General features: G+C 43.6%; 1 protein-coding gene across 4 annotated transcripts in view; it reads right to left on the bottom strand.

Annotated features, from left to right (window-relative positions):
• The window catches only part of FMN1 (formin 1), a 336,510-nt gene that overhangs the window by 140,014 nt on the left and 170,468 nt on the right, over positions 1–26,028 (bottom strand). For all 4 annotated transcript variants that reach the window (XM_073639006.1, XM_073639007.1, XM_073639008.1 and 1 more), the window contains one exon: positions 25,612–25,673. In XM_073639006.1, the coding sequence (XP_073495107.1) occupies positions 25,612–25,673 (62 nt within the window). The remainder of the gene's footprint in view (positions 1–25,611; positions 25,674–26,028) is intronic.

Here is a 26,028-nt window from a genome sequence, read left to right as displayed (position 1 = left end):
CACCTTGGCTGGTGAAACATGCAGACAGTTGCAAAGGCCACATATTTTATGCAGGCATCCCATAGCAAGCAATATGGTCTTTCCCTCATCTGATGCTGAATAACCTCATACCTACTGCCCTGAAAATCCAATATTCAAGGACTAAAGACAAGGTCTTTTGAATATCTATACAGACAGGACATGGCTCAAGGCGTTGCAATGCAATACATTTAGGTTGCTACAAGGACAATTTTCTATTACCACTTGTGATTAACCTCTTGCCTCATCCCTATATAAGAACCTAACACAAGGAATGACCCAGCAGTCGAAACCCTATGCTTTCATCTTGAGCTGTGGCATAAATTCTAAGGTTTAACACGTTTCCCAGTTATATTAGCACTGCTTAAGGCTGTGATGTGCGTTATTGCTTTCTGCAAGCCAGGGAACATGTTTTATATGAATTTTCAATAAGGAACTTGAACACAAAGGGATTAACAATGTCAATTACACAGCGGGACAGAAGTTACACATTAATAGTGAGGTTATAGAAATCCAGGACCAGGATGATTGCCCTCCACACATCAGAAATCACTAACAGATAGCCACCATACTCTAGAACAAAGAATTAAGATAAAATAGGGAATGTGTCTTTATATCTGTCAATTAGTTTTTTTTAAAAAGTGACAATTTAGAAAAATTCTGACCACCCCCCCAAAAAAAAAAACAATAAAAAGGGATTTTACTGAATAATATATACTACTAGTGAAAAAAGGAATATTTGCATCTATATTGAATAATTGTGATCACGCGAATAAAATGCCAAATGAAAACTGTTCAATAAAAATATAAAACTCACTTTATGATAAGAAGCTGCAAGGCAACCAAACTTCCTGCAACTACATACAAGCCTATTAGTACATTTAGGCTATGTGTGAATGGGAACAACTGTAGGTACCCTATTACTCACCCTTTCTTTTGAGATGCACTTAAAACAATAGAACATTATTATTAGGTCCAGTTCAGATGTTTTTCACAGAGAGAACATGTACCCATTATAGCCAAGGGCATGCTGGTGGGCTGCAAGAGAAAGGCCTGGCCAAGATAGGAGCCGCAACTTAGGTGGAGTCCACATCTGGCAGAGAGTAAGGTCTCATTCAGATGTCACTGCTTTACTTGTACGCAAAAAAAAAAAGAATTTTCATCAGTGTTTGGTCAGTGTATACATTTTTACAATCAGCGTTTCATTTTGCGTACCATAACTTTTTAGGCTTCTCCTATCAAATAAACATGGAAATCGGACAGTACACAAATTGCAATTAGTTGGCATAGAATGCGGTCTGATTTTCTCAAAGACTTTCTTTGGCAAGTTTAATCCGTGACTCTGATCCAATCCAGTAGAAAGTGATGAGAGTATGCCAGTGATCTTAAGCGCTAGGGTGATGGATGGGGATAAAAAAAACGCTGACTAAGACCGGGGTAAATGGTCAATTGAGACCTTTTATTAAAAAACCTTGTATAATCCACAACACGTTTCGACAGCATTCAGGCAGTCTTCATCAGGTGATACAAGGGAGTAGGCTTGGAAAGTTTAAAAAGGGTCCAAGAGATACTTTTAAGACCATCAATTGTTGACGTAACAACAGGACAATTAACCCCTTCTATTAAGATTAGAAACAGATAAAAAACTTCAACATTTAAACAACATAAACAGCCTGCGTGCTGTCGAAACGCGTTGTGGGTTATACAAGGTTTTCTAATAACAGGTCTTAATTGACCATTTACCCCTGTCTTAGTCAGCGTTTTTTTATCCCCATCCATCACCCTAGCGCTTAAGATCACTGGCATACTTGCATCACTTTCTACTGCGTGTCCCTTTGGGACCGCTGGTGGAGCCGCTTTGGGTTTTGTTTAATATTATTTACTATTTTGGAGGAGCTAAGTGACATTCCCATTCACCGCTGTTGCAAAGACCTGCCTGCACGTCGTCTAGAACCTGCATCACATGATAACTCACGTGACAAACCAGGAAGTGTTTTGGGAAGCGGCACAACAATCGGTTGGGCTCCTTTGCATCTCCAGCCAGACAACACGGCATTCAGGCTTTTACCACAGTTGTGCAAGGGTGCGCAACCTTCGGGGTGAGTGGCCTTTTAGCCCCCAATTACTTTTCATTTAATCTCAGGTGTCCTCACATTGCGCCCCTGTCTCTTTTTGTCTTTCTGATCAAATCCAGACATGGCTCCATGTTTTGGTGTAAACCACCTGGCCCACAAAAATACATGGATGCGTGAATCATCCCATAGACTATAGTAAGTAGAGATGAGCGTTGTTCTACTCGAACTGTTCGCCAATCTCAAATTCGAGCTCTTTTGGGCGGTGTTCGAGCCGTTCGGCGAACACGAACAATTTGAGAAAAATTCGGCTGTTCGAGGTTATGTTCGATAACTGTTCGTGCACCAAAATCATAACTGGATTTTTTCTCAGTAATGATGAAAATTAATGTTAATACGCAGTTTGAGTGTACAGCGGGGCAGGGGGAGGGGCAGGGGATGGATCTCTGCAGGAACAATGAAGATCTCCATTTTTTTTTTCTCTTTCCCACATTTACAGTGGGGAGGTGCAATCTGTCAGCCTATCAGCAGCGCACACACGGAGCGAAGTGCTTTTTTTCACACAAGCAAGGGCATGTGTCATTGGCAGTGTATGTCACATGTCCTTGCCCTATAAGACCAAGCCATTTTCCCCGTCGCCACCATTTTCTCACTGCTGCAGCTGCGTGTTAGACGGCACCGCTGTTGCTGTGTGCGCTATACCTTGTTAATTTCAAGCCAATTTTCGCACAAATCTACAGATAGCTTGGGAGTAGGGAATAGTTGTGATTGCAGTCCTTTTAAGGACTAGGTTACAGCATTTCCTATGACTTTTATCAGGCAGGTCTGTGCTCTTAAATAGATAGATTGTGGGAGTAAAGACTAATTGTAATTGGAGTCCTTTTCAGGACTAGGTTACATCAGTTCCTATCAGTTTTTGCCAGGCAGGTCTGTGCCAGTGCTGTGCAAGTTTTTTTCACAGCATTTGGCTGAATCTAGCAAAGCTAATCCTTTTTGGCCTATTGCAGAGTGTGTTAGTCAGTGGAGTAGCCTATCTGTGTTGCAAGATATACCACCTGTGTATAGAATACCATTTTTTTTACTGCACCTAGTGAAGTAAAATCTTTTGGGCATAGCATCATTCTATTAGTCCATCTATACTGACCTCCATCAGGTTGCAAATTGAATATAATTTTTTTCTGCATCTAGCTCTGAAAAAATATTGGGCTTCTAGCTGTGTGTGGGACTTGTTGTATTAGTCCATCTATACTGACCTCCATCAGGTTGCAAACTGCATATATTTTTTTCTTCATCTACCTCTGAAAAAATATTGGGCTTCTAGCTGTGTGTGGGACTTGTTCTATTAATCCATCTATACAGACCTCCATCAGGTTGCAAACTGAATATATTTTTTCGGCATCTACCTCTGAAAAAATATTGGGCTTCTAGCTGTGTGTGGGACTTGTTGTATTAGTCCATCTATACTGACCTCCATCAGGTTGCAAACTGAATATATTTTTTTCTGCATCTACCTCTGAAAAAATATTGGGCTTCTAGCTGTGTGTGGGACTTGTTGTATTAGTCCATCTATACAGACCTCCATCAGGTTGCAAACTGAATATATTTTTTTCTGCATCTACCTCTGAAAAAATATTGGGCTTCTAGCTGTGTGTGGGACTTGTTGTATTAGTCCATCTATACTGACCTCCATCAAGTTGCAAACTGAATATATTTTTTTCTGCATCTACCTCTGAAAAAATATTGGGCTTCTAGCTGTGTATGGGACTTGTTCTATTAATCCATCTATACAGACCTCCATCAGGTTGCAAACTGAATATATTTTTTTCTGCATCTACCTCTGAAAAAATATTGGGCTTCTAGCTGTGTGTGGGACTTGTTGTATTAGTCCATCTATACTGACCTCCATCAGGTTGCAAACTGAATATATTTTTTTCTGCATCTACCTCTGAAAAAATATTGGGCTTCTAGCTGTGTGTGGGACTTGTTCTATTAATCCATCTATACTGACCTCCATCAGGTTGCAAACTGAATATATTTTTTTCTGCATCTACCTCTGAAAAAATATTGGGCTTCTAGCTGTGTGTGGGACTTGTTGTATTAGTCCATCTATACTGACCTCCATCAGGTTGCAAACTGAATATATTTTTTTCTGCATCTACCTCTGAAAAAATATTGGGCTTCTAGCTGTGTGTGGGACTTGTTCTATTAATCCATCTATACAGACCTCCATCAGGTTGCGAACTGAATATATTTTTATCTGCATCTAGCTCTGAAAAAATATTTGGCCTTCTAGCAGTGTGTGGGACTTTCTCTATTAGTCCATCTATACTGACCTCCATCAGGTTGCAAATTGAATATAATTTTTTTCTGCATCTAACCCAGCCAATAGTTTTGGCCTAATACCACAGTTTGGCCACTCAGCTCTGCTCGGTTACCATCCATTGTTTTTTTGTGCAAACAACTCCAGAGTTGTGAATTAGTTAACCACCAAAATGAGTGGAAAAAGGCCTGCTGCTGGTGGAAAGGGGAATAGGCGTGTTGGGAAGGGGAAAAAAGGTTGTGTCCATGGGGTAGGTGTTAAAGCAACAGTAACATCTGCAGAAGAAAGACCATCTTCCAGCCAAACTAAAATGTCTACTTCTTTTAGCGGACAATGTGATAAGATCCCTTTCTTACGGCCACGCCAATCGCTACAAATTCCAGATGAGGCACAAAAACAGCAGGTGCTTCAACGGATATCAAGTGCTCCTTTAAGTGGGCTCTCCTCCACATCAACTTCAACATCACAAATACTCCAGTCCTCAAAGGTGTCACCCCAATCGCACTTGCTTCCTCACAGCTCCCAAATCTCCAGCTGCCCATCTGAGTATGAGGTAGAACAGATGGTTGAGTCTGCAGAGCTGTTTACTCATACTATAGCCTGGGAATCAGAGGTTGACTCCAGCGCTTCTGTGAATCCAGACGAGGAAATGATCTGCACTGATGCCCAGAATCTTTATGAGTCAGATCCAGGACCAGACGCAGAAGGTTCTGACCATAATGTAGACCCTCATTCCCAAACTGTAACTCCTGTTGGTGGAGACAATGAGGAAGACGATGATAAGACTCAAATACCTGATTGGAGCGACAACTTTAGTTTTTTGTCAGGGCAGGAACAGGTTGGCTCTGAGGACGACGGGTGTGATAACGCACAGGGTGATGATGATGAGGTTGGAGATCCCACTTACTGTCAACCCACAGTCAGCCAAGAGATGAGGTCAGCAGAGGAGGTGGAGGAAGATGCTAGTGACGACGAGGTCAGGTTGCGCCTTCCTGGACAGAGACGTAGTACTGGAAGCACGTCAACAACTGCATCCTCAAACACAACTCTGCCTCTCACCACAAGTCGTGGTGGCTCTTCAGGTCGCATGGGTGCTAAGCCTTGCATAGCCTGGGCATTTTTTCAGATCGATAAAGATGACCCAACTCGTGTTATCTGTAACATTTGTCAGCAAAAGCTAAGTAGAGGCCAAAAAATACATAGTTTGAGTACTTCATGCATGAACCGGCACATGGACATGAAGCATAAGTTGCAGTGGGAAGCTCAGTGTGCTACAATGCGGCCTAGCCGGCCGGGCCAACCACCGTCTGCCATATCTTGTGCATCCGCGGCCTCTTCATCCTCTGTGACTGGGGGGACAGCAGTCACACCTGTTTTGGGGCGCAGACCTGCCACCTCTTTACCCGCAACAGCCAGCGTGATTGGCAGGTCATCATTTTCTTTGGAGGTGGTAACACCAGCTGGTGTTGAGCGCTGTCCGACATCGATAGCACCACCTTTGGATCAAGGCAACCTAACATGTCCGCCTGCATCTTCCTCACAGACCGGCAGTTTGCCGGGGACACCCTTATCAACCCCGTCTAAGCACAATAGCCAGCCCTCGGTCCCTCAGATGTGGACAAATAAAAGACCATTTCCTCCTAGCCATGAGAAAGCTAAGAGGTTGAATTTCACCATCTGCAAGCTCTTGGCTACAGAAATGCTGCCTTTCCGCCTGGTGGACACAGAGGATTTTCGAGACCTTATGTCCGTCGCAGTGCCCCAGTACCAGATGCCCAGTCGGCACTACTTCTCAAAGAAAGGTGTGCCTGCGCTCCACCAGCATGTCGCACACAACATCACCGCTTCTTTGAGAAACTCTGTGTGACAGGGTGCATTTCACCACAGACACTTGGACGAGTAGGCATGGACAGGGGCGTTACATGTCGCTGACTGGGCACTGGGTAACTATGGTGACAGCAGGACAAGGGGCTGCTGTCCAAGTCTTGCCGTCCCCACGAGTTGTGCGTCAATCCTCTTTATGTCAAAGTTCCTCCACTGCTTCTGCCTCCTCAACCTCCTCTCGGTCTTCCACCTGCACCCAAAGCCTGTCTGGTCATGCCACAAGCTATCTAACTGCGCAGAAGGGATCCTGCACACCTCCTTACTATGCTGGCAGTAGGGCTCAACGTCATCAGGCGGTTTTTACTTTGAAATGTCTGGGAAATGTGAGTCACACAGCTGAGGAGTTGTGGTCAGCTCTGGAGAACCAATTTCATGAATGGTTGTCTCCACTGGACCTGAAACCAGGGAAGGCCGTGTGCGACAATGCTGCAAACCTGGGTGCGGCCCTTCGCCGGGGCAATGTCACACACGTGCCTTGTATGGCTCACGTGTTGAACCTGGTTGTCCAGCAATTTTTAGCCCACTATCCCAGACTAGATGGCCTTCTGCAGAGGGCACGGTCGCTGTGTGCTCACTTTCGCCGTTCGCATCCCGCAGCTCAGCGACTTACATCTCTACAGAAGTCGTTGGGCCTGCCACTTCACCGGCTAAAATGCGATGTGCCTACCCGGTGGAATTCAACTCTGCACATGTTGCAGCGACTGTGGCAGCACCGACAAGCCCTGGTGCAATACGTTCTGACGTATAGCCTGGGCCAACGAGATCCAGAGGTGGGGCAAATCACGCTGGAGGAGTGGTCTCAGATCAGGGACCTATGTACCCTTCTGCACAGTTTTGAAATGGCGACGAAGATGTTTAGTGCTGACGATGCCATTATCAGCATGACTATTCCGGTGATTTACATGCTGGAGCACATGTTAAACAGAATTCGGAGTCAGGTGGTGGCACAAGAGGAGGTGGAGGAAGTAGAGGAGGAGGAGTTGTATGCGGAAGGGCTAACATCTGCAAGGTCCAGACGGTCGGCAGCACCAAGGCGGCAGGCATGTGAGGGTGGGGGAGATGGTTTTACCAGGGCGCATGGTAGCAGCCAAACTAGTGAGGAAGGTGCAGGAGCCCAGGAAGAAGTGGAGGACGAACTGATGGAAGACTCATCAGATGAGGGAGACCTTGATCACATTTCTGTTGTGCGAGGTTGGGGGGAGAGGACAGAGGAAGGAAGCATGATTGTTACCTCGCCACCAACACAACAGGGACTTGGTGCTCCTGGATGCGCAACACACATGAGTGCCTTCTTGCTGCACTACCTGCAACATGACCCTCGAATTGTGAGAATTAGAAATAATCCTGACTACTGGGTTGCCACACTGTTAGATCCCCGGTACAAAAGTAAATTTGCAGAAATTATTCCTGCCATAGAAAGGGATGCACGCATGCAGGAGTATCAGCAGAGACTTTTGCAGAATCTTACATGTGCTTTTCCACAAAATACCAGTGGTGCACGTAGTGAATCTCACAGTTCCAACTTGCCAACCGTGGGACCGTCAAGTGTTCAGCACTCAAACCGTAACAGAACCACAGTATCTGCTGGTAACATCAATTTTGCGGAATCATTTCACCACTTTTTTAGCCCATCCTTTGCAAGGCCACAGGAGACAAGAAGTCTGACACATAGTCAACGCCTAGAGACGATGGTACAGGAGTATCTCCAAGTAAACATTGAAGCCACGACTGTGTCACTGGACCCTTGCTTTTTTTGGGCTTCCAATCTGGATAAATGGCCGGAGCTAGCCACTTACGCCTTGGAGATCTTGTCATGCCCCGCAGCCAGCGTTCTGTCTGAACGTGTGTTCAGCGCTGCTGGTGGTGTGCTGACAGATAAGCGCACGCGGCTCTCCACTGATAATGTAGACAGACTCACGTTAATAAAAGATGAACAAATCATGGATCCGAAACGACTTTTCTACCCCTGTGTCATCCTGGGGAGAGTAAAAGCTTGATGATTGGTTAAAATCACCCTACCAACCGTTTTAAGCTTTCAAATTACTAATCATGTTTATCTGTATCTTGACTGGAAAATAATTTGGGCTTTGTAGCAGTGTGCAGCACTGATTCTATTAGGCCATCTATAATAAGCTCCACCAGATTTAAAATTACTAATCATGTTTATCTGTATCTTGACTGGAAAATAATTTGGGCTTTGTAGCAGTGTGCAGCACTGATCCTATTAGGCCATCTATACTAAAGCTTCACCAGATTTAAAATTAATAATAATTTTTAGCTGCATCTAGCCCGAAAATAATATTGGGGCTCAGAGATGCACAAGACACATAAGTGCCTTCTTGCTGCACTACCTGCAGCATGACCCTCATATTGTCAGAATTCGAAGTAATCATGACTACTGGGTTGCCACACTCTTAGATCCCCCAAACTTTTCGATCAACCTTTTCATTTTAATAAAGACCAAAAAAATGGTCATTTTTGAAATTATAAGCATTAGCAGGTTATTACAAACTGAAATCAAACAGTTTTCAACTCAAAACTTTATTCTAGGTGATGTTACATTTTCACATAGGACCCCTTGTTCGAAAGGAGCTTCTGAACTCTCTCGTCCATTGAATTTGTCAGGTTTTGGATGAGGACAGAATACCCTCCCAGAGCTGTTGCTTAGATGTGAACTGCCTCCCGCCATCATAGACACTCCTTTTAATGATGCTCCAAAGGTTCTGAATGGGGTAGAGGTCAGGGGAGCATGGGGGTCACACCATAAGTTTGTCCCCTTTTATGCCCATATCAGCCAGAGATGCAGATGTTTTATGTGCAGCATGAGATGGTGCATTATCATGCAGAAAAATGATCTTGCTGTGAAATACACGGTTCTTCTTCTTGAACCATGGCAGGAAGTGCTGTTTGAGAAAATCCACATACATTATGGAGTTCATCTTTAGCGCCTTCAGGGATCCTAAAGGGGCCGACAATCTCTCTCCCCATGATCCCAGCCCAAAACATTACTCCACCTCCTCCTTGTTGGCGCTGTAGCCGTGTTTGCGTGGGGTGTCCATCAACCAGCCATCCTCCACTCCATCCATCTGGACCATCGAGCGCTGCACGGCACTCATCCGTGAACAAAACAGTTTTGAAATCAGTCTTCATGTAATGTTTGGCCCACTGGAGCCGTTTCTGCTTGTGTGAAGTGGATAGAGGAGGTCGACAGGATGGCGTATGCACAGCTGCAAACCTCTGAAGGACCCTGCATCTTGTTGTTCGGGGGACGTTGGAGGCACAAGCAGCTTCAAAAACTTGTCTGCTGCTATGACAAGGCTTTTTTGCCGCTGCTCTTTCAACCTGACGTAATTGCCTGTAGGAAAGAGTCCTCAATTTGCCCTTATCAGCACGCACACGTGTGTACTGTGAATCAGCTACATACTTCTTGATTGCCAAGACACTTCATCCTGATCATCGCACAATGTTGATTGTAGTCATGCCTTGACCTAAACACTCCACAATTTGTTGCTTCTCAGCAGCCGACACATCCTTTTTCTTTCCCATTTTGGCAGAAAATGTAGGCTGCTTAATAATGTGAGACAGCCTTCTTAAGTAGTCTTGCCTTTCATTGGACACACCTGCCAAACTAATTAGCACAGGTGTCTGCAATTGCTTACAGTGATATAAAGAGCCCTGACACACATCACCATCAATGAGTTTAACTGACAAACAAACAAATTCTTCCCTTATCACTCCTAAACACTTTTTGCATAATAATTTGGAACGCAGTGTACATGTGCTTTTCCACAAAACACCAGTGGTTCACGTAGTGAATCTTACAGTTCTAACTTGCCAACCGTGGTCTGTATGGAGTTGTTCAATAAAGGGCCCAAAATTAAGATAACATAGATGGGAGAGGTCTCTATGAATAGGAATTCCTAAGTATTTGATACCCTGTGAGGGCCAGGCAAAGGGAAAGTTGGACTGGATGGAATCCTATATGGATTTGGGGAGGGAGACATCGAGGGCCTCAGACTTCGCTGCATTGATTTTAAAATTTGACCATGTAACAAAGTATTTCAGCCATAACAGCATGGATGGATATATGTGATTGAGTGATATATACTAGGACATCATCAGCAAATAGAGAGCACTTGTACTCGGTGCCTCCCACCTCAATCCACCTAATATTGGGGTTATGGCGAATTGATGAGAGCAGGTGCTCCGTCACTAGGATGTATAAGAGAGGGGACAGAGAACATCCCTGCCTTGTCCCATTGGTGATTGTGAAAGGTGATGAAAATGTTCTGACGCGCCCCCTAGGCCTTGGGACACCCGGAGCCGGACCCTTTTTGGTGGATGCTGGTGGTTGTAGTCTCCGTGGCGGCAACCCGGTTCCGTGGCTAAGGGTGGTCAAACCAGTGGCGGAACTATTTATGTGGTTTTGATGTTTAAATGTCCGACTACGCCACCCGTGGATTGCGGTCAGAGTGAACCGCCGCTCCAGGGCAGACCGCTGAGGCTGGTGTTGTGGGTGCAGCAGAGCGTAGCATAACTCCCCACGGGAGGAGTATAGCCTCAGGGCAGTGTATGCGGAGGATGGGGGTGATGGTGCAGGGCAGCAGCAGTAATGACACGGAGTCAGTGATGCAGTCCAGGGCCTTTACTCACAGTTCTTATTATCCAGACCACGTCTGCAGGTAACGGCTGCCCACGTCGTACTGTGCTCACCAGGTGAGGGGCTCAGACAACTCCCAGATAACTTTGGAGAGCTTCACAGGACCCCCTTTGTGTGTCCTTTGTCCGGCATTTCTTACCAACCCTTCTGTCCGGCTGCCTCGGGCCTCCTCTTGGTAAACTTGGCGCCAGTTTCCCTGACCCTATGTGGTGCCTTCCTAGCGGGTGTAGCGAGGGGCTGCGCCACATAGAATGTCACAGCCTCCTGTTTCTAGCTGAGGGTCGTTTCCTGCCTCCACTAGTTTCGGGGACCGGTCTCCCCCTTTGGCCTGACCCCTCCACGCAGGTGGATTCGGGCGTGCGGTGGCGACTCGCCCGTCCGCACCCCTGAGATCCCTTCGTTCCTCGTATCTGGAGCCTTCTCCGCTCCTCTTCCTTCCTTCTCCCTCTTCCAGGCCTGGGCCTCTGTTACTAGGCCCGCCTCCGGAGCAGAGCTCATGCAGAGCCCCTGCTCCCTGCCACTTCTGCTCAGACTTCTCTGCACTGAACTAAGATGGTGCCCACCTTTTATACTCCCTTCTCAATGCACCCAGGAACTGCTTCCTCCCTGCTCCTGCACTACAGGGTTCCCCTTCCTCAGTGTTCCCTCCCCCCACTCCAGCCAGGGACAGGGACTGTCGTGCCCATCTCAGGGGCATATTGGTCGCCCTGCCCCACGGCAATGTGGTGTAATGCATGCAGGTGTCGGGTCCTGATCCACACTCCATCCTTACCTGAGAGTGAGATATCACACCTCTGGGTGAGGTGCAATACCTCTGTAGCAACCGAGCCCTCAGGGTGCTACAGTTCCATTTATCTTCAGCCTAGGTGACGTATTGCGATACAGGGCCGTGATTTTGGCTATAAAAGGGTCCCCTAAACCCCTACCCCAAGCTTTTTAAGAGAATCATATATGGCGTGCCAGGAGACTCTATGGAATGCTTTCTCAGCATCCAACGAGAGTATCTAATTACAAATTTTTAACTGCATCTAGCCCAGGAAATACTTTGTGCCTAGTAGCAGGGTCTGCTAGTCAGCGGATTATCCCGGCTGTTAAGCAAGCTACACCACCTGTAGTTTGGACACTTAATTTTTTCAAAGGAAATGCTTCGGGACAACGGGATACTCAGTGGAGAGCATCAGGAGGCACCCCAAGGCATAGGGGCTCGGACTGGCAGTAGGATGCCTTGCGGTGGACAGCCGAGCTCGATCCTTATAAAAGCTTTTTAACTGCAGCAGCTTTAGTGGACGCTACTGGAGCTGGAATTACGCGGCTGCTGGCATGAGACTTGCCCTCCAATAGATCCTTGTAAATGGATTTAAAGTGTATTTATTCAAATTAGAGAGACAATTTAAATTAAAAAGCTTAGAGCTGCCTCCACCACAGGGGGGCTCGCTCGACCCACCAGCGGACAGGCACCAGTATTGGGAGAGGGGGGCTGGCCGTCAGGGTTCACCGCGGCTCTGGCACAAACCCGGCGACACGGAGGTGGCACGGGCAGGAGCGGACTGAACGTGTCGGCTTCTCACTTTTTGGATTTTAGAAGGGCATGACATGCCTATATCTGTGTCTCCCCCTCCTTTTACTCCTCCACCTCTTTTCTTTTCGCATGACTATATGTACTTGTTACTTTTCCATGTGTTAGTTGTGTCTTCTGAGCAGTTTGTCAGCTTTTGGACACCTTTGAAGGTGTTTTCTATGTGTTTCTATGTGTTTTTGTTTGCCTGCCATTGGTTTTAACGGTGTTCGAAGGTGTTCGACGAACAGTTCAACGAACAGTTCGGCGAACACACGGGTGTTCGACGAACCGAACTCGAACACTACGGGGGTGGCTCAACACTAATAGTAAGTACAAGTTCAATCTGAGAAAAACACAGATAGAACCTGTACAAGAAAAAATTGACACCTGAATGAGTTAAGAGAGGCAGTGAGAGGAACTTCAAAAAAAAAACAAAAGGATGGCGGGTCTGGGAGACCAATGCAAGGTAACTTGGGGCTGTGTTTTGTGATGAACATTGTTTAGGCCCTAAAAAGTTAGCAAAAAGTACAGGTTACTGAAGGTCCGAGCTGGGACTACAATGGTCTCAGATGAGGTTGTGCCGAGAGTGTATAAAAAGTGGCCAAAGGAAGTTATACTGGTATGCAGATTTTCCTTGTGCAAGGAGATGGGAATATTGCCCATGTTCCCCTTTGAAGAATACGTAAATTGTTGAAATGTGTACTGTACTATACAAGGTGAATTGTGACTTGTGTTAGCAACGATGATAATTTGTGTAGTTTGACAGTAGGGATAGTGGGAGTTAATATTTGGGACAAGACCAGAGTGGGAGGGGTTAGGTTGAAGAGAAAGTGAGTTTCCTGGTAGTAAGGCAGAAAAGGCTAAGTGCATAGTAAGAGGACACAAGGTCCAATGTGAGTAGTGCTGCAGTTCGTGGGTGTCCCCTAGTCATGAGAGGAGACAGAGAAATGAGATAGCGTGATGAGGAGCAGAAACAAGGGAAGTGACAGAGACAGTGAATTACCGGAGACTGGTCGTGGGAGAGGGCGCCAGGGAGTACAGCCCAAAGCTTACAACTCGTAAAAGTAACGGGACAGGACAGAGTGCGCTGGACGAAGAGGGTGCCCCGGGCGGGCGTACCAAAGCATCAGCAAAAGAGAGAGGAAAAGTACCGGCTATACTGGCACCATAGTTCTCTGGCGAAGAAAGAAGACACGGAACCGCGGGTTGACTCTTGCTAGCTGGACTGTAGTAGTGAGTTGGGTTGTGATGAATTAGTGAGGAGCAGTGAGAAGAGAGGAAAAGTGAAGAGAGGAGATAGAGGGATTTAAATTGTGAGAGGAAAATGTTGCATATTGTAATATAAACGTTAATCAAGATCTGTGCCCTCTATCTCCTGTATCTAATCACTTCCCATTTATCGATGAGTAAAAGTTTTATTTTCAACTATTGGTCTCCCTCCTTGAACTGTCCACACCTGGTCCTGGCAAACCCCCTCATTGATTACATGCGGCCTGCATAGGCGTAGCGCCCTCACAGCACAAGTCCATACACATAACTAATAAGGCACAGGAACACCACCCTATTACTTAAAGATAACCTGTCATCACGATTTTATACCCCCACCCCCCGCAAGCAAAAATCATGTTTAGATAGGTGCTTTAATGCTGAGTAAATCCTCACCTTTCTTGCAGAAATACATATTTTCTGTTTAAGGCTGTGTGCACACGATGCGTTTATGCTGCAGAATTTCCGCAGCGGAAAAGCATCAAAAACGCATGGTAATCCGCACACCATGGTCCCCAATGGCATTCCGCAATGTCAATGCACATGCTGCAGATTTTTCCGCAGCGTTTCTGCAGCGCAAATAAATCCGCAGCATGTTCATTAATTTTGCGGAAGCGCCGCCATTGACTTGCATTGAGACGCATAGAATGCGCGTCTGTACATTTGTACAAGCGGATTCTATGCGTCTCTATGTGCGGATGGTACCCAAGACTCTCATCCAGACCTGGGTACCATTGTACCTGTAAAAAAAAGAATAAAATAATAAATAAAGTTATATTCACCTGTCCGGCGGCTTCTCTCTGCTTGCCGGCAGCACTTCTCCTTCCAGGACCTGAGATGACGTCGCGGTCATGTGACCGCAGGCTGTCTCGCGAGATGCCGGCACCCCGGAAGTAGCCAGGACGAGTGCGACAGCACACGCGGCGGGGGATCGGTAAGTATAGCTTTATTTTTTTATTTTTACGGTCACACTATATAAATCCATGCCTTTTTATATAGTGTGACCTAGTTGTCAAGCACTTTCCAAGTGATGCCTGGAAAGTGCTTGTCAGTCCACATGCGGAAACACATGCGTTAACGCATGTGGATACGCATGTGAATCCGCATGTATTCTGCAGGAAAAACGCATGCACAATCTGCATGCGTTTTTTCTGCCAGGGAGATGCAGAAATTTTCTGCTTCATTTCTGCATCGTGGGCACATAGCCTTAGAGAAATCCATAGTTTTAATTGTATTCTAATAAGTTGCAAGTGCCATTGATGGGCCCTGCACTTACATCTCACCTGTCTTTCTCCCTATTCTCCATCTCTTACAGATCACTCATGTTTCAGTGGGCAGGGAACAGGGAGAGAAGCAGGCGCAGGACCCACCCACTGTACTTACAACTCAATACCATACAATTCTAACTATGGATTTATTTAAAACAGCAAAACTGATTTCTACAAGAAAAGGTAAACAACAACTTAATCAGCATTAAACCACCTTTACATACAGTGCCTACAAGTAGTATTCAACCCCCTGCAGATTTAGCTGGTTGACACATGCGGAATTAACTTGGCATTGTGACATTTGTACTGTAGATCAGCCTGGAAGTGGGAAATGCACTGCAGCAAATTTTGTTTTTGTTTTTTTTTTTTGCTTTTTTTTAAAACGTTAAAAGTTAATTCAGAGTGTCATTTATTATTCAACACCTCAAACCACAAGAATTCTGTTTGGTCCCCCTAAAGTATTAAGAAGTAATTCAGGCACCAAGAATAATGAGCTTCACATGTGTGGATTAAAGATCTCTTTTGCCAGCCTTTTCTGACTATTTAAGACCCTCCCCAAACTTGTGAACAGCACTCAGACATGGTCAACATGGGAAAGACAAAGGAGCATTCCAAAGCCATCAGAGACAAGATCGTGGAGGGTCACAAGGCTGGCAAGGGGTACAAAACCCTTTACAAGGAGTTGGGCCTACCTGTCTCCACTGTTGGGAGCATCATCCGTAAGTGGAAGGCTTATGGAACTACTGTTAGCCTTCCACGGCCAGGACAGCCTTTGAAAGTGTCCTCCCGTGCCGAGGCCAGGCTTGTCCGAAGAGTCAGGGCTAACCCAAGGACAACAAGGAAGGAGCTCCGGGAAGATCTCATGGCAGTGGGGACATTGGTTTCAGTCAATACCATAAGTAACGTACTCCACCGCAATGGTCTCCGTTCCAGACGAGCCCGTAAGGTACCTTTACTTTCAAAACATGTCAAGGCTCGTCTACAGTTTGCTCATGATCACTTGGAGGACTCTGAGACAGACTGGTTCAAGGTTCTATGGTCTGATGAGACCAAGATCGAGATCTTTGGTGCCAACCACACACGTGACGTTTGGAGACTGGATGGCACTGCATACGACCCCAAGAATACCATCCCTACAGTCAAGCATGGTGGTGGCAGCATCATGCTGTGGGGCTGTTTCTCTGCCAAGGGGCCTGGCCATCTGGTCCGCATCCATGGGAAGATGGATAGCACAGCCTACCTGGAGATTTTGGCCAAGAACCTCCGCTCCTCCATCAAGGATCTTAAGATGGGTCGTAATTTCATCTTCCAACAAGACAACGACCCAAAGCACACAGCCAAGAAAACCAAGGCCTGGTTCAATAGGGAAAAAGTCAAGGTGTTGGAGTGGCCTAGTCAGTCTCCTGACCTTAACCCAATTGAAAACTTGTGGAAGGAGCTCAAGAATAAAGTCCACATGAGACACCCAAAGAACCTAGATAACTTGGAGAAGATCTGCATGGAGGAGTGGGCCAAGATAACTCCACAGACCTGTGCCGGCCTGATCAGGTCTTATAAAAGACGATTATTAGCTGTAATTGCAAACAAGGGTTATTCCACAAAATATTAAACATAGGGGTTGAATAATAATTGACCCACACTTTTATGTTTAAAATTTAATAAAATTCAACTGAGCAACATAACTTTTTGGTTTGTAAGATTTATGCTTCTGTTCATAAAACCTACTCTCGTTTGCAGTTTGAAGGCTCTAACTTATTTGCATCTTATCAAACCAGCTAAATCTGCAGGGGGTTGAATACTACTTGTAGGCACTGTACATGCCCTTAGCTTGGGGCAGAGGCTTAACTAAAATAGGTGCAGGGGGTCGCAATCGCACCTGGCAAAACAGCCCTGGAGTCAAAGGGGCCCAAAAAGTCCCTTTGACCTATATGAAAACTAATACTATTAAAGACTTGCAATAATTGGGGGCCCCTGTTGGAGTTTTTGCATTAGGGCCCATGAACTTCAAGCTGTGCCATTGGCTTGGGGTACAAAATCCTGATCACAGGTTTTCTTTAAATCTCTACGGAGAACATTTAGCCCCTTTAAAGCCCATGACGTATTAATGCGCGTCTGTGCCCTGGGCTTTAAAAGCCTGACCTGTATTAATACGTCATGGCGATCGCGTGCGTACACAGGCTGTGCGGGCGCGATCGCCGCCGGGTGTCAGCTAATTGTCACAGCTGACACCCGGTACTATGTGCAGGGAGCGGTCCTGCACCGCTCCTGGCACATTAACCCCCGCAATGCTGCAATTAAAGTCGTTCGCAGCATTGCGGTGGCTAAGGGGAGGTGATCGCAATACTCACCTCCTCTTCCGGCCTCCAGCGCTGTGTGCCGCGGCTTCCCGGATGTTACCATGACGACCCGATGTCGTCATGACAACATCCGGGTCACCAGACAGCAGGAAGATTTTTTGGTCATGCGCAGTGCATGACCAAACAATCTTCTCACTGTGCAGCGCTGACAGCCTGCATATCACAGGGATGGTGCTCCATTCCTATGCTATGCAGCCGATCAGAATAAAAAAAGTGAAAGTCCCATAGTGGGACAAAGTATAAAAATAAAAAAACTGTCAGAAAGTGAAAAAAAATAAATAATAATCCACTAAAAATAAAAATATAATGTACCCATCAATAAATATTATGAAAAAAAAAACAAAAAAAAACAATAAAAGTACACATATTTGGTATTGCCGCGTCCGGAACGACCTGACCTATAAAATTGTCCCTTCAGTGAACACGGTAAAAAAATAAAATAAAAAACGAAGCAAAAAACAATGCTTTATCATCATACTGCCAAACAAAAAATGGAATAACACGCGATCAAAAAGACGAATATAAATAAAAATGGTACCGCTGAAAACATCATCTTGTCCCGCAAAAAACAAGCCGCCATACAGCTCCATCAGCCGAAAAATAAAAAAATTAGGCACATCCGCTAATTATTCAAGCAAATTTTACAATCAAAAAGTCAAATGGCGCTCCTTCCCTTCTGAATCCTGCCGTGCGCCCAAACAGTGGTTTTCCCCCACATATGGGGTATCTGCTTACTCAGGAGAAATTGCACAACAAACTGCATGGTGCAATTTCTCCGGTTACCCTTATGAAAATGCAAAAGTGGGAGCTGAAAAACATTTTTGTGGGAAAAATGTGAAAAATATATTTTTACGGCTCAATGTTATAAACTTCTGTGAAGCACCTGGGGGTTCAAGGTGCTCACCACACATCTAGGTAATTTCCCTGAGGGGTCTAGTTTCCAAAATGGTGTCACTTGTGGGGGGTTTCCACTGTTTAGGCACATCAGGGGCTCCCCAAATGCAACATGGCGTCCACTAATTATTCAAGCAAATTTTACATTCAAAAAGTCAAATGGCGCTCCTTCCCTTCCGAACCCTGCCGTGCGCCCAAACAGTGGTTTTTCCCCACATATGGGGTATCTGCGTGCTCAGGGGAAATTGCATAACAAATTTTGGGGTCCATTTTTTCCTGTTACCCCCGCGAAAATAAAAAAATTGGGTCTAAAGTAACATTTTTGTGAAAAAAGTTTAATGTTAATTTTTTTCTTCCACGTTCCAAAAATTACTGTGAAGCACCTGAAGGGTTAATAAAGTTCTTGAATGTGGTTTTGAGCACCTTGAGGGGTGCAGTTTTTAGAATGGTGTCACTTTTGGATATTTTCTGTCATAAAGACCCCTCAAAGTGACTTCAAATATGATGTGGTTCCTAAAAAAATGGTTTTGTATATTTTGTTAGAAAAATGAGAAAAATGAGAAATCGCTGGTCAACTTTTAACCCTTATAGCTCCCCAATAAAAAAAAAAAAAAAATTGGTTCCAAAATTGTGCTGATGTAAAGTAGACATGTGGGAAATGTTATTTATTAACTATTTTGAAAATTGCTAAATGTTTGCCAAATTTCCGTTTTTTACACAAATAAACGCAAGTGATAACGAAAAACTTACCACAATCACGAAGTACAATATGTCACGGAAAAACATTCTCAGAATCAGGGGGATCCGTTGAAGCGTTCCAGAGTAATTACCTCATAAAGTGACAGTGGTCAGAATTGTAAAAATTGGCCTGGTCATTAACGTGCAAACCACCTTGGGTTGTAAAGGGGTTAAAGAGTCTAAAAAAAAAAAAAAGCACACAGGATGACAAATCTGGGTCACCACAATAGTAAGGAAGGTGCAGAGTCTCCGAACTTGAGAACCAGGTGCTGCAGGAAATGCAGTTCTCAAACATAACAGCTCATCACCTTATATTCCGCTGAAACTGTGGGGGATAGTCACATCGAAAGAATTCAAAGGAATAGGAAACGGATACCATGGCTAGGTCGATATTCTAATGTGAACACAACTCTAGGTTATCAGCTTTCTGTTCTGGCTAAAAAGTGGGTTCCTGTCTCAATAATATCTATAGACCATAACAGGGTCTCTTCATGAGTCTAGCCCTATAAATAAGAAGCTGCCTTCATTAAATTGGATATTCTTCTGTTACATACCATTTGTTATTATTAATGAGATCCAAGGGGTAATGTTTCTTCTTGCGGAGTGTGACATGTTAGGTATGTCAACGTGAGGAGACTTTAAGCAGCAATGCTCCTCTGGAAAATATGCAAATTGTCTCTTAGGAGAAAAAGAGGACTAAAACTCTAGTGCCACCTATAGGAAATAGCAATCCTAAAAGTCAATATAGACTCTCCAATGAGCCTCGTCACATGACTTAGGATAAAAGCCAGAACCAGAATCTCAATTTGCAAACACGGTGTTTCGGGGAACTGCCCCTCGTCAGTGCAAAGTGTGAGATCTGGTTTGGCTAGGTGAGAATTGTCTGATCAGGATGCAAGGGGTAACGTTTCTCCTTGTGGAGAGTGATATGTTAAGCATGTCAAGGTGAGGAGACTTAAGCCACAATGCTCCCCTCGGAAACATGGCGATTGTCTCTTCAGAGTTATATTAGAGAAAATGATGCAATTGTTCCACAATTACTCTGATCTAAACTACAGTTGCTGTCTGTACAATTAAATGTGTCATCAATGCAGCAACTACATAAAAAAGGCATCCTTTACGGGATGGGAATAAAAGCACAGATTCTTACAGCTGTGAGCTAACAAGCAAGGTCACACATGATAACCTCATACACATGAGCTGCACTTGACCGTCTGGGGTGCCGGATGATTTCTCTGCTCATTTAAACTTTCCCTTATTGGTTTCTTGTTTATTGCTTGAAACTCCAGAACATTGCATTATTGCTTGGTGAAGTAATCCTCTAGTTTCCCTTTCAACTTCTATTGTCATTTATATGAAATAGTGTCGCACAACAAAACCATGAAAAATTGACGTTGCAATCACAATATTTATATGCACATCAGCGACAGCTGAAGCTGTCCAAATCCACTACAGGCAGATAATAATGATGTCTTCTAGAAAGTCCCATCACTTGTGGAATGCACCCATCAGGAGGAACACAGCCCGAGTCTGGGAACAAGCAATTTTCTTATCCAAACTATATTGGAAAACTAATATGATTTGGAACATAAAGAAAAGTGAGCTAATCATAATTAATTGCTGAACAAAAATACCGTACACAAAATCTTTATTATAAATGTCTCTTAAGGTTTACGATCATTTTTCTTCTTTTTAAATGTAGAGTTTATAGGTTGCCATCTCCTCTATTTTAGAAGTTCTGTGCTGCTGGTGTGCAGTGGGGTGCTGTCCGAAAGAAGCTACCGTAATCACTTAACAATTCATGAAGACAATGTCTTTATTAAATTTTACAACACACAAACCGCTTTTTGGCTCCGGACTAGAGCCTTCGTCAGGTGAGAAGGCGCCAGCCGGCAGCTGAAAAGCGGTTTCATTCCTGGACTGCCATTTTCTTCTAAAGATCATGAGGGACCTCTTCTAACTTGTTCTGACAGACTAATACTGAGAAGTATGTCATTTTCCCTCCCGCACCCGGCAGAGTTTGCTGTGGGTCCTCTCCTTTCTATGTACATTAATCCAAAGTCTGTGCGACTATCCTTTCCCCGAGGATCCCATCCATGTGTGCTTTTATCCCCATCTATAACCTTAGATTCAGTTCATTCAATGAATCTGTTTTCCTTGCCTAAAAGACTCAAATCCTCCACCCCTGCTCCCTAATATGAATTAGAAGTCTTCTGGTTATAGGTTTGACTGCAACGTTTAAAAAACAACCCCAAAGAAAATTGCTTATGTTCTCTGCAAATTATGCATTAGAAAGCTAGTGGTTCAGTGTCCTGTCAAATATTCCTATTAAATGGGGATATTCCTTGGGCCGATGCATGGAGATATTCAAAGAAAAAAAATTAAATACAAGCCCAGATATCTTCCACTGAATTAAATACACATCAGACTTACGGTCGACAAATCCATTTTGTATCAACATACATTAAAAGGGATTCTCCAGGAATAGAAAAAAAAATGAAATAGAATTAAAAATCACTGCTGTCTTATAACAGTGACCAACATAAAAAAATGTTAAAGGGAGGAGGCAAAGCTTTTATGATGTCTAAGAAGATGTGCTCCAAGTGAATAGTCTTCTACTGGAGATACTAGGGGTGCTGAAGTAAGAAGAGGCTGCTCACACTGCTGTCCACCCTGACTATCTGATCGAATACTGGAGATACCAGAGATGCTGAGGCAAGAAGAGGCTGCTCACACTGCTTTCTAACGTGTGTGTGTGTGTGTGTGTGTGTGTGTGTGTGTGTGTGTTTTCCTGGGTTCTAATCCCACCAAGGACAACATCTGCAAGGAGTCTGTATGTTCTCCCCGTGTTTGCGTGGGTTTCCTCCAGGTTCTCCGGTTTCCTCCCACACTCCAAAGACATACTGATAAGGAATCTAGATTGTGAGCCCCATAATGTATGTAAAGCGCTGCGGAATATGTTGGCGCTATATAAAAATAAAGATTACCTATATGTGTACACACACACATCCATCTCACAAAATTAGAATATCATCAAAAAGTTAATTTTTTCAGCTCTTCAATACAAAAAGTGAAACTCATATTATATAGAGTCATTACAAACAGAGTGATCTATTTCAAGTGTTTATTTCTGTTAATGTTGAGGATTATGGCTTACAGCCAATGATGACACAAAAGTCATTATCTCAGTAAATTTGAATAACAAAAACACCTGCAAAGGCTTCCTAAGTGTTTAAACAGGTCCCTCAGTCTGTTTCAGTAGGCTCCACAATCACGGGGAAGTCTCCTGACTTGACAGATGTCCAGAAGGCAGTCATTGACACACTCCACAAGGTCCCAGAGTTCCAATTTTGAATTGGAAATCAAGGTCCCAGAGTCTAGAGGAAGAGTGGAGAGGCCACAATCCAAGCTGCTTGAGGTCTAGTGTGAAGTGTCCACAATCAGTGATGGTTTGGGGAGCCATGTCACCTGCTGGTGTAGGTCCACTGTGTTTTATCAAGACCAAAGTCAGCACAGCCGTCTACCAGGAAATTTTAGAGAACTTCATGCTTCCCTCTGCCGACAAGCTTTTTGAAGATGGAAATTTCACTCTCCAGCAGGACTTGGCACCTGTCCACACTGCTAAAAGTACCAATACCTGGTTTACAAACAACAGAATCACTGTGCTTGATTGGCCAGGAAACTCGCCTGACCTTAACCCCAGAGAGAATCTATGGGGTATTGTCAAGAGGAAGATGAGACCCCAGACCCAACAATGCAGACGAGCTGAAGGCTGCTATCAAAGCAACCTGGGCTTCCATAACACCTCAGCAGTGCCACAGGCTGATCGCCTCCATGCCACATTGCCGCATTGATGCAGTAATTGATGCAAAAGGAGCCCCGACCAAGTATTGAGTGCACTTACTGAACATACATTTCAGTAGGCCAACATTTCAGATTTAAAAACATTTTTTAAAGCTGTTATAACGTATTCTAATTTACTGAGATAATGACTTTTGTGTTTTCATTGGCTGTAAACCATAATCATATTAACAGAAAAATACTTGAAATAGATCACTCTGTTTGTAATGACTCTATACAATATATGAGTTTCACTTTTTGTATTGAAGAACTGAAATAAATTAACTTTTTGATTATATTCTAATTTAGTGAGATGCACCTGTGTATGTATATATATTATACATACATATATTTATTTTCATGGCTGAACGTGTTGCCACCCTTGAAATAGTTATAGAAAATTAACTATTTCTCCCAGAAAATTATTGCAATTACACAGGATTTGTTATACGCATGCCTATTTTCTTTACGTATATTGGAATACCACAAAAAAAACAGAAAAAAAAGGAAAATTTGACATACTTTCACACTAAACCCCAAAAAAGAGTTGGACAAAATTATTGGCATCTTTCCAAAAATGTGGTTTAACAAGTTTGTTTCAACCGTGTGATGATCGTTCAAACTCACCTGTGGAAAGTAACAGGTGTGGGCAAATAGAAAAATGACACCTGACACCAGATAAAAAGGGGAGAAGTTCACTCGATTTTTGCATTGTGTGTTTGTGTGCCTCACTAAGCATGAACAATAGAACGAGGAGAAGAGAACTGTCTGAGGACTTGAGAACCAAATATGTTGAAAAATATCAACAATCTCCAGAGATCTTGATGTTCCTTTGTCCATGGTACACAACATAATCAAGAAGTTTACAACCCATGGCACTGAGGCTGATCGACGTGGATGGCAGAGAAAAATTGATGAAATAATGCTACTCAGGATAGTTCAGATGGCGGATAAGCAGCCCCAATCAAGTTCCAAAGAAATTCAAGCTGTTCTGCAGGTTCAGTGTGCATCAGTGTCAGCGCAAACTATCCATCGACATTTAAATGATATTAAATGCTATGGCAGGAGACCCATGAGGATCAGACTGTTGACACAGACCTAAAAAAGCTAGACTGCAGTTTGCCAAAAATATATGTAAGTAAGCCAAAATCCTTCTGGGAAAGAGTCTTTGGTAAAGCATATCATTCTACTGTTTACCAAAAACAGAATGAGGCCTACAAAGAAAAAAAACACATTACCAACAGTCAAATATGGTGGAAGTTCAAAGATGTTTTGGGGTTGTTTTGCTCTCTCTGGCACTGGGTGCATTGACTGTGTGCAAGGCATCATGAAATCTGAAGATCATCAAAGGATTTTGGATTAAAATGTAGTGCCCAGTGTCAGAAAGCTGGGTTTGTGTCTAGGTCATGGGTCTTCCAGCAGGACAAGGACCCCAAACATACTTCAAGAACCACCCAGAAATGGATAGAAAGAAAGTGCTGGAGAGTTCTGAAGTGGCCAGCAATGAGTCCGAATCTAAATCCCAATGAACACTTGTGGAGAGGTCTTAAAATTGCTGTTGGGAGAAGGTGTCCTTCAAATATAAGAGACCTGGAGAAGTTTGCAAAAGAAGAGTGATCCAAAATTCTAGTTGAGAGGTGTAAGAAGCTTGTTGATAGTTATAGGAAGCGATTGATTGCAGTTATTTATTCCAAAGGGTGTGCAACCAAATATTAAGTTGAGGGTGCCAACAATTTTTTCGGGACCATTTTTGGGGTTGAGTGAAATTACGTCCAATTTTGCCTTTTTTTTTTCTTTGTTTCTTTGTGTTGTTCTAATATACACAAAGGAAATACACATGTGTAATTGCAACAATTTTCTGGAACAATTTCAAGGGTGTCAACACTTTCTGCTATGACTGTATACACACATATACATGTCAGAGCTGGGTATGGAGAGAGGTAACAAGTGCACCTTGCCTTTTCAGATGTGCTTTATTGGTATCTGTATATGGAAAGATTTAAGCAATGTGGCTCCCGGAGTGACTGCATTACCTCTTTGGCTCTGCAGATGAAATTTAAAGCATTTCTTACATCCACATGAACAAAATATTTCTGGAGAGTAACATTGCCCTCAAGTGGGAACAATCAGTACTGCAACCTACTAATAGGGCTTCATGTATCAAAATAATCTTAAATTTTAATTACTACAACTGCAATGGAAAAATGAAAGCCGATTAGTTTCTACATGTTGGTTCTGGAGCACAAGGCCTACGGCATCTACATTACTAGTCTACACTCGTTATGCTACATACATTTTTTTCTAACATAACAGCAACAAACACTCCTACACCCACAATCAGCATAATTAATCCAAAAAGCATATTTGTAAACAAATCCCTAAAGAAACAAGGCTTTTCTTAATGGAAAAAAAGATCTTTATTAATATCAAATATATTAAAAACCTATACAAGAAAGTATATAAAAATAAAAATGGGACATACATCTGTGTCTTACCAATAGTATTTTATTAGACTATTTTCCAGGTATACCCACCCATAACCTTATCTGGATTGTCTATTTTATACTTCTACATACTTTTGGTATAGGTTTTTAATATATTAGATATAAAAGTTATTTTTAGCTATAAAGAAAAGCCTTGCTTCTTTAGGGGATTTGTATACATAACATCAAGCATAAGCACAAAAAAAAGAAAAAGTGCATCCAGCAGATTTCCAGGAGAGGGCGCCATCATTACCTTTAGGCTTTCCAGCTCCTCCTTGTGCTTCCTCTTCTGATGCAAGATTGCAGCTTGGTATTCTGTAAAGAAAATAATAATTTAAAGTGTTATATTCAAACTCATCCCATTAAAACCGGATAACTAATCGTCTGTATATGTGGTGTCAAAAAAAATAAATAAACCATTTATGGAGAGCCTTTTTTTATGTAGCAGTTCAGCAGTGCTGACAATGCCATTGCCCATTTTATGTTGCTCATATTCACTCTGCCTGAAATAATGAATAATTACACTGCAAAGAAATAGGAGAACACACTGAGGAAATGTGAACGGGGTCTTAAAAAGGGCATCTCCTTTTTCCATACCTAAACATTGGTTTATAAAAAAGATGGGAATTATCACTATTAATAAAACTATTTATCACAACTGTTATGGGAA

Source organism: Phyllobates terribilis, unplaced genomic scaffold, assembly GCF_046119375.1.
Source record: "Phyllobates terribilis strain yellow unplaced genomic scaffold, ASM4611937v1 Scaffold_7__3_contigs__length_470593459, whole genome shotgun sequence".
In the NCBI taxonomy this organism is placed as follows: domain Eukaryota; kingdom Metazoa; phylum Chordata; class Amphibia; order Anura; family Dendrobatidae; genus Phyllobates; species Phyllobates terribilis.
The sequence above is the reverse complement of the archived record's forward strand: the minus strand, read 5'-3'. Positions and strand labels throughout refer to the sequence as shown.